Genomic DNA, 14,251 nt, shown 5'->3' with positions numbered 1-14,251 from the left:
CTGCACTCCATGTCAAGATGTGACCGAGGTGTGGCCCCGCCCCCTCGGTGACGTGTCAGGACCCCGATGCTACCATTTCAATCATGCTAATATGAGCGCACGCAGCAGCATAAGCAGCTGGGTGACAGTCACGACCTGAAACAAGTTCATCAAACAAGGATAAACAGTCACAAAAGGTAACACGCTTTGAAACTTCATTGTACATTTTGTGGAAAGGCGTTCACCAGGACAGCTATAGGCTTCAGTCGAGTCTTTCCACATCTGCTGTTGCTAGCAGTAACTACGGACGCTAGAGGCGTTCGGTCACCAGTTAAAATGGTCACAGGTTGATATGGAACACCGGAAATGCCAAAAAATCTCTGCACGATCTGTAAATAATCTCTCGACGAATATTCAATTCACGCTGCAGTAATGCTGCTCCTTCATCGGCAGGATCGCTGATAAAAGGACATGAAATTTTGACAGCTACACAAAAACTCGCCAGCTGACTGAAAGAATGAGGAAATGGATCAGCGCATGTGGCTGAAAGGGGGCGGAGCCAGAGAGAAACTTCAGGGTTGACTGAGAAAAACCTGCTCCCGACCAGGTTAGAGTCACGGAGTGTGTTACTGCGGTAACTGACCGACAGTTTAAGTTACCTCTCCTAGTGGAACAGGCTGGAGTTACTCCTCTGTCTCTGGTTTGAGTTCTCTCCCCTTGTGTAATTGAAATCTCAGAGTTTCCCTCATTTTCGGGTTATTCAACACAGAATTTTCTTAAAACTTGCTTGGTGAAATAGACCCCAGCACTGCCTATGTGTTTTGATTTCTATTTGTTTCTTGGTGCTGTGCTGAAGATTGACCCTGGCTGGTCGACTCTTTTCATTGGAGAGTTTGTTACCCTGACATGTGACATTGAAGGAGCAGAGGCAGGCTGGGAATACAGTTTCAACAACTAGTTAATTACTACAGATTCCAAATAACTTCCTCAAATGATGGTGGTGAATATGGTTGTGTTGGTTGTAACCAGTGGTCATCTCAAACCAGTGGCGTAGCTGGGATTTATTCCACATGGGTTTTCGGCTCCCAGAGTTGGGGGGGGGGGGGGGGGGGGGAGTCCGAGTCCGAGCAATTCCGAGCTCTGTGGTGCTCGCACAGAGTGGCGGAGCGGCACAGAGCGGAGCTAACTCAGAACACGGAGCGTCGGTGCACCCCCTGTACAGCCATGGCGGCCCCATGGCGCCCCCCACACTGCGCCCTAGACGGACGCTGAGTTCGCCTATGCCTGCAACTGGCCCTGCTTTGATGCAAGCCGGGTGTTAGTGGGGCCGCAGGCACGTTCCCGACGCTGATATCCGCCAAACCGGTGAGTACTCGGAAAGGGCCCCATATGGGGGATTTTCGACACGCTGTCATTGCAGCGTCTAATGTAGTGCCTTTAATTTGTCACTGAAATTGACTGATGTCAGCCGTCCCTCGGGGCCCCCTTCAGCTAGCTCAGGACCCTATTGTTCTCTGAGATACTTCATGGTGGAGCAGTGATTAGTGCTCTTACCGCACAATAAGAAGGTCCTGGGTTCAAATACAATCTGGGGCTTGGGGTCTTTCTGTGTGGAATTTGCATGTTCTCCCTTTGTATGCCTGGGTTCCCTCTGGGTACTCCAGCCATAAACATGCATGTGAGGTTAAGTGGTGACTCTTCAAAAGTAATTGGCTTGAAGTACTTAATATACTGAGTTACTGAAAAAGTTAACTGAGTTACAAGACTTTTAAAGTAACTGTTTACTAGGCAAAGTAACTATTGTGTTGCTTCAAAAAATGTGTTTGATCATGTCAAACAACTTGGATTGTCTCTTAATTGAACTTTAAAATGTATGTTTAGTATGAAAGTGAATATATGATCAACAAAATAAATGGATGCTTCACAGAATAAAGTACAAACAGGAAACAGAAATAGGACTTAAGTTAATAGATGTTTGTACTTCACGATAAACTCAGAATAAATTGAAAAGTTGTTTTAGAATGAAATCAGTATAAAAATGAAGAAACACAAAGTTTTCAGAGAGTTATTTAAAGCTGTGTGTTGTTTTTCCATCCACAGAGAAACCCAGGGCCACACTGACATCAGGCACCACAACCATCTCAGTCGGAGGCTCAGTGAGTCTTTCCTGCTCTGTGAGAGACTCTGACGGATGGAAATATGAGTTTTACAAAACAACATCAACCAGCTGGGAGAAAATAGTTGAAACAAATGTTGGGTACAATGGAGTCATCCAGGTATCTAAAGGAGGAATTTACCGGTGCAGAGGAGCGAGAGAAACATCAGGTTATCTCTCTGACATGAGTGATGTAGCTGCCATTTGGATAACTTGTGAGTTCAGTATTTTTATTCTCAATACATTTGTTTTCTTGATCAGCATAGAAATCATGATGAAACTAATGTGTGTGTTTGTCTTTGTTTCCTCATATCTGGTGGAAACAGTCACCAACAAGCCTGTCATAACACGACAACCCAGCTTGTCTCAGATATTACAGGGGGAGAAAATCACTCTGACATGTGAGGTCCAGGGAGGAGAGAGGACTGACTGGAGGTATTACTGGAGGAGAAATTCACGATTACTTCCAAAGGAGGATGAAAAGTTGTTACAATTCACTGCTTCTGAGTCCCTCAATGGAGAGTACAAATGTATGGCCAGACCCAGAGATGACTCTTTTTCTTCAACCACATGGAGTGAAGCCTTCACAGTATCACTGTTACGTAAGTGATGTTTGTTGGTTTTTCTTGTGTTTGTTCGATTGATATTCAGACAATGAGATAACAAAATATCACATAATGTAACTGGTAGGACTGTCAGGTTCAAAAGTGTTTATCGTGATTATGTAATTGATTTAGGGCTGCCAAATGATTAATTTGTCAGTCATGATTAATCGCAGAACTGGGATTAGGGTGATCAATTGGCTCGAAGAAACAAAATAGGAGAGAAAACCTAAAACAGTTCTTACCCCTTAGCACCACAGGTGGATTTTGAGAATTAAATTCTTCATTTGAAGCTTGAAAATGTTACAAATATTCTACTGTGGCTGTCTGTTTTGGATTGTTCAACAACGAAAGAGCAGTGAAAATGAGGCTGCTGGAGAAAACACAACATGTCTCCTCAGACACAGAGGATGATGGAGAATCCACTCTGGACCTCTTCAAATCAGAATCCAGAGTTGATCTGGATGAATGAACATTACAGTGGTGATCAGAAAGAAAAAACTCAAACCCACAACATTAATTTATTGCACATAAATATCTGTCAGCAGCTCCATCAGTGAACACTGTGAAAGACTGTTTTCAGTGTGAGGACACATTCAGAAAAAGAGAGCAGCTCTCTGCTCCCACAGTGTGGAGAGACTGGTGAAGCTCAGCAGCTGCAAGGTCTCTACTGTTCTTCGTTCGTTTATTGTCGTCGTCGTTCTCTATTATTATACTAACGCCCAAATAAACGCGAATTTGACCCCCTAAAGATGCACGGAAACTCACCAAATTTGGCACGCACATTGTGACCGCCGAAAAATTTTATAAAATACAAAAATGAAAACCATTGGCTCTCTAGCGCCACCTATATCCCAAAAAAACGTCTAAAACAGTCGCTACGGCCCGCAGGAATGTCGTAGGGAGATCAAACCAACACTCACGCGTTCGTCTCATCAAGATCTACATTTCACGCACTGACACCCCTGACCTAAATCCAATAGGAAGTCCGCTATTTCCCTTTCAAAGTAAAATTTTGCTCAAAATCACTCCTCACGAAGAAATTAAATTATCTCCTCCGAGACCGTTTGTCGTACAGATATAAGAGTCACGCGACGTGATAGAGGACACATTTCTCGACAAAAATTTTGAACTTTGTCAAAAGTCTTACGGTGTGAATTTTATTAGTGCTCAAAGTTGGAAGTCTGTAATTCTGCCTTGCTCCGGCCGTCATCCGTTATAATGGGGAAAAAAAGAAAAAAGTTGCCTTTTTCAGCACCTCGAACAACTGGAGATTGTGGCTAAACCGTGACTCCTATCAACAAACCGAGCACACGTAAAGCCTCACCAGGTTCTCCCGAACAAGATGATGTTACATAAGTGGGGATAATTTCATGTTAAATGTACGTTTTCACAGGTATGAAAAGGTGTGCGCTCTGCATTTTTTTTGCTCTCAGTTATAATGGATCTGGATGGGGAAAAATCTCGCGCTTCTCACAAACTGAGGCCTCTACGGTCCAAACTAAAAGTCTGACTGCTCTGAAAGCCTCACCAACTGAAAGACAACTAATTTTCCTATCAAACGTGATATTTTTTGTTCAGTTTTGCCAAACAGGAAAGGAACAAGGAGCAGTTGTTTCCCAAACAGAAACTTTCATTTTCTCCTCTCTCCACTCTAACAGACATGACCATATATGGGCATAGGGTGCAGTTACACAGCTGACAGCAGCTGTCAATCAAACTCTGACACTCAGTGCCTTCATTCAGTGACTCTCAAAAACGGATGGGAGAAGCTAACAGCTCCATGTAAGTGGATGGGACATGCTAACAACTCCATGTTAGTGGATGACAGATGCTAGCAACTCCATGTTAGTGGATGGGAGATGCTAACAGCTACATATTAGTGGATGGGACATGCTAACAGCTCCATGTTATTGGATTGGAGTTGCTAACAGCTGTATGTTAGTTGGTGACAGATGCTAACAAGTCCATGTTAATGGATGACAGATGCTAGCAACTCTATGTTAGTGGATGGGAGATGCTAACAGCTACATGTTAGTGGATGGGAGATGCTAACAACTCTATGTTAATGGATGGGAGATGCTAACAGCTCCATGTTAGTGGATGGGAGATGCTAACAGCTGAATGTTAGTGGGTGGTAGGTGCTAACAGCTACATGTTAGTGGATGGGAGATGCTAACAGCTACATGTTAGTGGATGGGAGATGCTAACAGCTACATGTTAGTGGATGGGAGATGCTAACAGCTGCATGTTAGTGGGTGGTAGATGCTAACAGCTCCATGTTAGTGGATGGGAGATGCTAACAGCTACATGTTAGTGGATGGGAGATGCTAACAGCTACTTGTTAGTGGATGGGAGATGCTAACAGCTACATGTTAGTGGATGAGACATGCTAACAGCTCCATGTTATTGGATTGGAGTTGCTAACAGCTGTATGTTAGTTGGTGACAGATGCTAACAAGTCTATGTTGATGGATGACAGATGCTAGCAACTCTATGTTAGTGGATGGGAGATGCTAACACCTCTGTTAGTGGATGGGAGATGCTAACAACTCCATGCTAATGGATGACAGACGCTAACAGCTACATGTTAGTGGATGGCAGATGCTATCAACTTGCATGTTAGTGGGTGGACGTCTCAGTCGCGGGCCGGCAGGGAGGCTCGGTCCTGACCAATGCCGCTTGCGGCTTTAATTTCAGTTAATTTTATTGTTTTTGATAATAATTAGTGCTGTCATGCGGTCAAAAAAATTAATCTAATTAATTGCAGGATTTGTAATAAATTAATCTAATTAATTGCATTTTAATCTCATATCTGCTTTAGTTCCCCAAGTGAAGAATTCGAATTCAGGGACGTAACAGAATTGCAGTGCATTACTCATCAAATGAATATACCAAGAAGAGAAGATTTTATATCCACATTTTTGTTGATGATGAATGAAAGCTAAGTCAGGACATCTTGTCCAAAATAAATTCCAAGCCCAATCAGGCCACTCAAAAATGTGTTGTGTTTCATTAAAGAAATTAAGAAGAAGAAAAAGTTTAAGTACATCCTGTCATGATCGGTATGCCGTTAGACCCAAACGCAGAGAGACGGAAACAGGATGACATTTGCACAGGTTTATTCAGTGCAGAAAATCACAACGACTGCAGCCTGGCAGCAGTGCCGCAGGTTGACTGGAGGTGAGGTTGTGGCGAGGTCGAGGAGAAATCCCTCACAGAGAATGGCTAAGCAGGGACAAACTTCTGCAGCAGCGCAGCAGTCTGGTGAGGATAACGATCCGGTACAGACCAGGTGGCTGGGAGAGGTTTAAATAGGCAGGCAGAGTGGCAGTCCCCAGCTGACTGCAATGAGTAATCAGCAGGACCCAGGCAGACTGGGACTGCCCGAAGCCTGCCAGAACAGAATCCTGACACATCCCAGCAAACCAATTCAGCCTGGTGCACGATTCAAAAATGCAGAAAAAAATATAGATACAGAAATTCTGAAATAAAATAAGGCTGAGTCTCAAATAGCCACTGAAGCAAACTAAATTCAAAATGAATTCAAAAGCTAACTCAATACAGCAACTCAAAATGAATACTACAAGTATAACATGCTTCTAAATAAGACAACAATTCCATCACATTGAATTGCCACTCAAGAGTGTTATAATTAATCTGAGATTAATTTTTTTTATGCACTTCCTCTTTGTGTGAGATGTTTTTGGAGCATGTTGAACTTTGCGTTGACATTATGAATTCTGTTTATACTGAAGTTTATTTTTACTCAAGCTTGACATGAGTAGTGAACTGTTTTTTGGCAGAGCTAAATGAAGACCAAAAACACTTTTTAAGGTTTTCCTGTTTCATTACATTTGTCTGTGAGATTTAACATGTTTTGGGTCAACTTAATACAAATAGACCATTTGGATGAAACATTACTGCAGTTAATGTTCTCATGAGAACCTGAAAATTAAAATTAAGAAGAGAAAAAATACATCCTGTAAATCGTCCTGAACAACATCCACAAATGAAACCAATTTTAAATTTTTGTAATCCAGTACTGACCCCTGGGGGACGCCACAAACAATATTAAAGGAGTGATATTATGCAAAATTCACTTTAAAAAGGTGTCTTTACAGTCATATTGCCTCCCAGAGCGTCTGTATAATCCCCCAGGAGTGAAAAATTCAGTCACCTCCCTCAATTGTGCACTCCACTTTCAAGAAAATATACACTCAAACACACGGTTCTGAAATCGTCCTCTTCTTGACGTCATGAAGAGGAAGACTACTCCCCCCCGGAAGAGAATCCAGCCTTTGGCCGGCCCCCAGATAGGTCGCTCATTTCGGCTGTATTTTCTCATCCATCGCCAGTATTTTCATAAAGTCAGCTCATCCACCGTCTTCAGGTGGCTCAGCTGACGAGCTGACAGTTTTTGCTAACTTAGCCACAATTAGCTCGGATGGGAACGTAGCGGAGCTCCTCTCCCCAGCAGAGAGGCACTTTGAGTCGGCCGCGGCTGTGACGGCGCCCGGGTGTCTGACTTCCAGGGGCCGAGTTGGGGACGATTGGGTAAACGGCCCGGAGCTGCTCCACGGAAGCTGGTCCCGAATCCGGCGGAGACGCACGGCTCGCGCGCGGCCGCTGGGCCACTCCTCTCCTCGCCGGGAGGCTGCTAAGCTCCGGTGCCCGGTGGAAGCGCACCGCGCGCGGGGCGCAAAGTCAACACACACCGGCAGCGCCGTCCGGATGAGGAGGGCTGCTCCTCTGAGAGGCTCTCTGCTCTCGATATCACACGAACAACACATCATATAAACAGAAAATAAAAAAACACACCTCATTTCGCTTCTGCAAGGTCGCTCTGCTCGTCCAGCCACACTGATCTGTAATTTATAGACTTCCAGCAAGAATGGTTCGTTTTGATCTCAAATGAGAGCTTTTCTTTATCCAATAGTTCCTTTTGTATGGTTCATTCTATATAAAAACGGTAATTTCCGCGTTCGCTGCTGTCTGGGATCCTGTTCAGCTGATTCTCGTGCCTCCTGAGGCGGCGGAATAACAACATATAGGAAAAAGTTTACGTCCGTGAGGTCGTGCATTGTGTTTTATTTTGAAACTTCCGGTGTAACTTCCTGTAAGGTGCTTTCTTAACTACAGTGATTTATGAGGTGGGCGTGACCAGATGCGTTCAAGTTCATCACGGAAAATAGGCTGTCAAAAACAGACTGTTCTGAAGATGGCACCTCGGAGCCACTTTTTAGACCGCTCAAACTCCGAACATAGGACGAATTTCGGGCAAACAAACTTATATACTATGTTTTTAGGTGTCTGTGACCTATATGATGTGACTGAAAAATAGCATAATAGGTCCACTTTAAATCAAGAAGAACTGAAGTTTTCCAGCTTCACAAACTGTCAAGTTAAAATAGACACAAATCACAACGTGGTTTTTTGAAGTGAAGAGAATGAATTCATCATCTGATTAAATCAACATAAAATGAAGAAACATGAAGTCTTCAGATAACTATTTAAAGGTGTGTGTTGTTTTTCCATCCACAGAGAAACCCAGGGCTACACTGACATCAGGCACCAAAACCATCTCAGTTGGAAGCTCAGTGAGTCTTTCCTGCTCTGTGAGAGACTCTGATGGATGGAAATATGAGTTTTACAAAACAACATCAACCAGCTGGGAGAAAATAGTTGAAACAAATGTTGGGGACAATGGAGTCATCCAGGTATCTAAAGGAGGAATTTACCAGTGCAGAGGAGCGAGAGAAACATCAGGTTATCTCTCTGACATGAGTGATGTAGCTGCCATTTGGATAACTTGTGAGTTCAGTATTTTTATTCTCAATACATTTGTTTTCTTGATCAGCATAGAAATCATGATGAAATTAATGTGTGTGTTTGTCTTTGTTTCCTCATATCTGGTGGAAACAGTCACCAACAAGCCTGTCATAACACGACAACCCAGCTGGTCTCAGATATTCCAGGGTGAGAAGATCACTCTGACATGTGAGGTCCAGGGAGGAGAGAAGACTGACTGGAGGTATTACTGGAGGAGAAACTCAGAATCACTTCCAAACTAGGATGAAAAGTTGTTACAGTTCACTGCTTCTGAGTCCCTCAATGTAAAGTATGAATGTATGGCCAGACCCAGAGATGACTCTTATTCTACAACCACATGGAGTGAAGCCTTCACAGTGTCAGTGTTACGTAAGTGATGTTTGTTGGTTTTTCTTGTGTTTTTTAGATTAATATTCCGACAATGAACTGACAAAATATCACATAATGTAACTGGTAGGACTGTCAGGTTCAAAAGTGTTTATCGTGGTTATGTAATTGATTTAGCGCTGCCAAATGATTAATTTGTCAGTCATGACTAATCGCAGAACTGGGATTAGGGTGATCAATTGGCTCGAAGAAACAAAATAGGAAAGAAAACCTAAAACAGTTCTGACCCCTGAGCACCACAGGTGGATTTTTAGAATTAGATTCTTCATTTGAAGCTTGAAAATGTTACATATATCCTCCTGTGTCTGTCTGTTTTGGACTGTTCAACAACGAAAGAGCAGTGAAAATGAGGCTGCTGGAGAAAACACAACATGTCTCCTCAGACACAGAGGATGATGGAGAATCCACTCTGGACCACTTCAAATCAGAGTTCAGAGTTGATCTGGATGAATGAACATTACAGTGGTGATCAGAAAGAAAAAACTCAAACCCACAACATTAATTTATTGCACATAAATATCTGTCAGCAGCTCCATCAGTGAACCCTGTGAAAGACTGTTTTCACTGTGAGGACACATTCAGAAAAAGAGAGCAGCTCTCTGCTCCCACAGTGTGGAGAGACTGGTGAAGCTCAGCAGCTGGATGAATGTGAAGGAGGAGGAGTTATTTATGTCTCAGCAGATTGGAATGTTGTTCAATCTTGAAATACTAACATTTCAGTGAAATACAATATTTTTTTTCCTCTACATAATATAAATGTTTTGGTGCTGCACTTCCGTTGCTTTCAATTGAATGTGCTTATTTCAGTTAATTTTATTGTTTTTGATAATAATTAGTGCTGTCATGTGGTCAAAAAAATGAATCTAATTAATTGCAGGATTTGTAATAAATTAATCTAATTACCATATTGGCCCGAATATAAGACGACTCCGATTATAACACGACCCCTATTTTTCAAAGATCATTTTGTGAAAAAAAAAAAAAAATGCTGAAGACAGTAAGGTCACTCATAAAATAACTTTTTATTATACAATTATTATAAACTCAAAAACTTACAACAGAGATAACATTTCACGAGATATAAAATGAAAAAATATATTCTCTTTCCCAAAATACGAAACAATAAGCAACAAATAAGAACCTCAAGGGGTCAAAACTGCATAAATGAATCAGGCTCTGGTGGTGGACATTCCGTCTTTTCGTCTTTCAGAGACGTATTCACTCTCCCTTCTATCAGTCTCTCTGAAGCGTCTCTCAGGACCACGGAGGTTAGCATCTGTAGTGTTTTTTCTGTGCTCTCCAATAAGAACGAGGCTCTGCTCCACCAGACCTCCTGGCGGCTTGGCAGTAGTTTGATGACTCTGCTGCGTTGATCACCATCAGTTTAAAGTTGATATCATAACTTCTCCTCTGTTGTTTGCTCAGTTGTCCAGCGTTCAGCCCCTTTGTTCCAGATGATCCGCCATTTTTCATCAGATCATTTGATCTCATTTCATCGCTCCACTCGCTCTCTGGTCAGTGATACTTTGGCTCCATCTAGCGGCGCGGATGCGTATTGACCATCTACCGTAAGTCCGTGATTATAACACGACCCCACTTTTGAGGATGCAATTTCTGGGAAAAAACATCGTCTTATATTCGGGCCAATACGGTAATTGCATTTTAATCTCATATCCGCTTTAGGTTGTCGTGGATTTTTATTTAATAAGTATCCTAGGCCAGTTGCGATGCAAAAAAACCTCCACAAACATATTTTTCAGAAAAATCGTAAAATCTTCAATTATATCCACACTTGGTTCTCCTTGGGGAAAATTAGACAGAGTCGGAGTCAGAATGCAAGAAAAAAGCCTTTATTTCTCAACGCTGCCGTCAGCCAACCTGACCATCTGAAACTGGCGCAAAGACTGAGCTCAGCCTCGCCCTTTTATACTGGAAGGACACCTGTGCCTGTTTGACACTTGCCACAAGGGCCAGGGCACATACTGGATCTGTCCACCGGCTTTTGTCATAAGTGGATTCATATTTGCCAGTGGGTTGCGTCCTTGTTGTTTTAGCTCCAATACTCTGTTTCTGGTCATATATGGAGGCGTCCAATGATCTGGCGGCAGCCTTGTTGCCATTGCATCAAGTGCAGGTGTGTCCCATAAGAGCAGTGGGCCCTCTTCTTCTCCCCCTTCTGGAGGATACAGCTCTTGCTTTCTCTGCCTCGGTGTCTATGCTGCTTGCTCTGCAGCATTTTTTTAGGCCCGAGCCCCTGGCCTGCCAAGGGCGAAGGGCCTATTGTTTCTGCAACACAGACAACGACTAGTCGAGCGCACAGCGCTCGACCTCAGGCCTTTCACACTCTCAAAACACACAACGATGACAAGTCGAGCGCGCAGCGCTCGACCTCAGACATCATTCAACATGTCCAGACACACACACACCGACACGCACTCACACATATGCGTGTACAAACACAAAAACGCACACACACACACGAATTTTCGAGCGCGCAGCGCTCGACCAAGGCCTTTCACACGCTCAAAGGTACAAAAATGACAAGTCGAGCGCACAGCGCTCGACCTCAGACGTAGGCCAACATGTCCAGACACACTCCCCCCGACATGCACTCATACACATGTGTGCAAATACAAAAAACGCACACACACTCTCACACACACACATGACTTGTCGAGCGCGTAGCGCTCGACCACAGACATTTACACTCTCAAACACCTCACAGACGCGTCGGGCTTGTCGAGACCTTTCCGAAAATATATAACTTGTGGGCGAAATAACGGCAGAAAAAAAAAAAACATATTGTTTTTGCAAAAAATATTATTAGGCCCGAGCCCCTGGCTTGCCAAGGGCGAAGGGCCTATTGTTTCTGCAACACAGACAACGACTAGTCGAGCGCGCAGCGCTCGACCTCAGGCCTTTCACACTCTCAAAACACACAACGATGACAAGTCGAGCGCGCAGCGCTCGACCACAGACATCATTCAACATGTCCAGTCACACACACACCGACACGCACTCACACATACGCGTGTACAAACACAAAAACGCACACACACACACGACTTTTCGAGCGCGCAGCGCTCGACCACAGGCCTTTCGCACACTCAAACGTACAAAAATGACAAATCGAGCGCGCAGCGCTCGACCTCAGACATAGGCCAACATGTCCAGACACACACGCCCCGACATGCACTCATACACACGTGTACAAATACAAAAAACGCACACACACTCTCACACACAACCATGACTTGTCGAGCGCGTAGCGCTCGACCACAGACATTCACACTCTGAAACACCTCACAGACGCGTCGGGCTTGTCGAGACCTTTCCGAAAATATATAACATGTGGGCGAAATAATGGCAGAAAAAAAAAAAAGCATATTGTTTTTGCAAAAAATATTATTTTCTTTCTTTCTTTCTTTCTTTCTTCTTCTTCTTCTTCTTCTTCTTCTTCTTCTTCTGCTCTTTCAACTGGAATTTGACCCCCTGAACATGCTCGAAAACTCACCAAATTTTGCACAAAATTCAGTTTCGGTGAAAAAATTTTTTTAATGTGAATTTCAATATTGGGATTTAAAAATTGGCCCTACAGCGCCACCTGCAAAACCCAAAATGCATTGCGTCGATGGGAGGGGGTCCGCAAAAAACTTTGTCGTACAGCCACAAAATTTGGTATACACATGCGTATTGTCGGGACAAACAAAAAATATTATTATGACCCCGACCTCAAAACAGCAGGAAAGCAGCGAGCTGGGATTGAATTTTCAAAATTGCTGAGTCAGCGTTTTCCAGGACGTCGTACAAAATGTTCGTTTTGATCGTGCGCTTCTCCAAATGAGCTGAAATTTGGTGGACACCATCTACACGAGTAGACAATTAAAAGTTATCCAATTCACAAATCTTCAGATCACGGTTTCCGCGTGGCAACGCCGCAAAGTTGATGTCAAATTTTGCCATTTTTTCAGTGTGATAAATGGCTGCCATTTCTACATAATGACTCCAATCCAAACCACATTTTAAACACTGATTAATCCTTCCTTCCTGGACACATAGACAGTGAAATTTTGAAAATCGGCGTTACAGCGCCCCCTACAGAATCAAAATAAAATCTGTATGGGGAGTAAAATTATTAGTTTATCAGAAATGAATGGAATTTGGGTGATAATTCCGTCATGTCGTCCCGATCAAAAAAGCAAATGGTAACCATATTGTATTATCAACGGTGTTGCCGTGGCAATGGCTAAAGTTCCCCATGTTATTCTAATGGGCCCAAGTGAAAAATCTCCCATCAAATCAAATTTACTTGTTGCCATGGAAATGTGCCAAATTTGACAAACATCAATGAAAGAATAAAGCGGGGCAGGTCAGGTAAGCGGCGGGCGAGGGCCTTTTGACGCCGCTCGCGGCTTTAATTAGGCCCGAGCCCCTGGCCTGCCAAGGGCGAAGGGCCTATTGTTTCTGCAACACAGACAACGACGAGTCGAGCGCGCAGCGCTCGACCTCAGGCCTTTCACACCCTCAAAAGACACAACGATGACAAGTCGAGCGCACAGCGCTCGACCACAGACTTCATACAACATGTCCAGACACACACACCCCGACACGCACTCACACATTCACGTGTACAAACACAAAAACGCACACACACACACGAATTTTCGAGCGCGCAGCGCTCGACCAAGGCCTTTCACGCACTCAAACGTACAAAAATGACAAGTCGAGCGCGCAGCGCTCGACCTCAGACATAGGCCAACATGTCCAGACACACACACCCCAACATGCACTCATACACACGTGTACAAACACAAAAAACACACACACACTCTCACACACAAACATGACTTGTCGAGCGCTACGCGCTCGACCACAGACATTCACACTCTCAAACACCTCACAGACGTGTCGGGCTTGTCGAGACCTTTCCGAAAATATATAACATGTGGGCGAAATAATGGCAGAAAAAAAAAAGCATATTGTTTTTGCAAAAAATATTATTCTTTCTTTCTTCTTCTTCTTCTTCTTCTTCTTCTGCTCTTTAAACTGGAATTTGACCCCCTGAACATGCTCGAAAACTCACCAAATTTTACACAAAATTCAGTTCCGGTGAAAAATTTTTTTTAATATGAATTTTAATATTGGCATTTAAAAATTGGCTCCACAGCGCGACCTGCAAAACCCAAAATGCATTGCGTCAATGGGAGGGGGTCCGCAAAAAACTTTGTCGTACAGCCACAAAATTCGGTATACACATGCGCCTTGTTGGGACAAACAAAAAATATTATGACCCCGC

The 14,251-nt window shown here is 43.5% G+C and overlaps 1 protein-coding gene across 5 annotated transcripts in view; it reads left to right on the top strand.

Moving 5' to 3' along the window:
* The first annotated feature begins 8,695 nt into the window (after positions 1-8,695).
* LOC115386052 (Fc receptor-like protein 5) overlaps positions 8,696-14,251 on the top strand; it is a 36,378-nt gene continuing 30,822 nt past the window's right edge. For all 5 annotated transcript variants that reach the window (XR_003931254.1, XR_003931253.1, XR_003931252.1 and 2 more), the window contains exon 1: positions 8,696-8,937. Coding sequence is in view for 1 of the 5 variants with exons in the window: in XM_030088253.1 (XP_029944113.1) it covers positions 8,868-8,937 (70 nt within the window). In the remaining 4 variants the exon portion in view is untranslated. The remainder of the gene's footprint in view (positions 8,938-14,251) is intronic.

Source organism: Salarias fasciatus, chromosome 3 (assembly GCF_902148845.1).
Source record: "Salarias fasciatus chromosome 3, fSalaFa1.1, whole genome shotgun sequence".
Lineage (NCBI taxonomy): Eukaryota > Metazoa > Chordata > Actinopteri > Blenniiformes > Blenniidae > Salarias > Salarias fasciatus.
The sequence above is the reverse complement of the archived record's forward strand: the minus strand, read 5'-3'. Positions and strand labels throughout refer to the sequence as shown.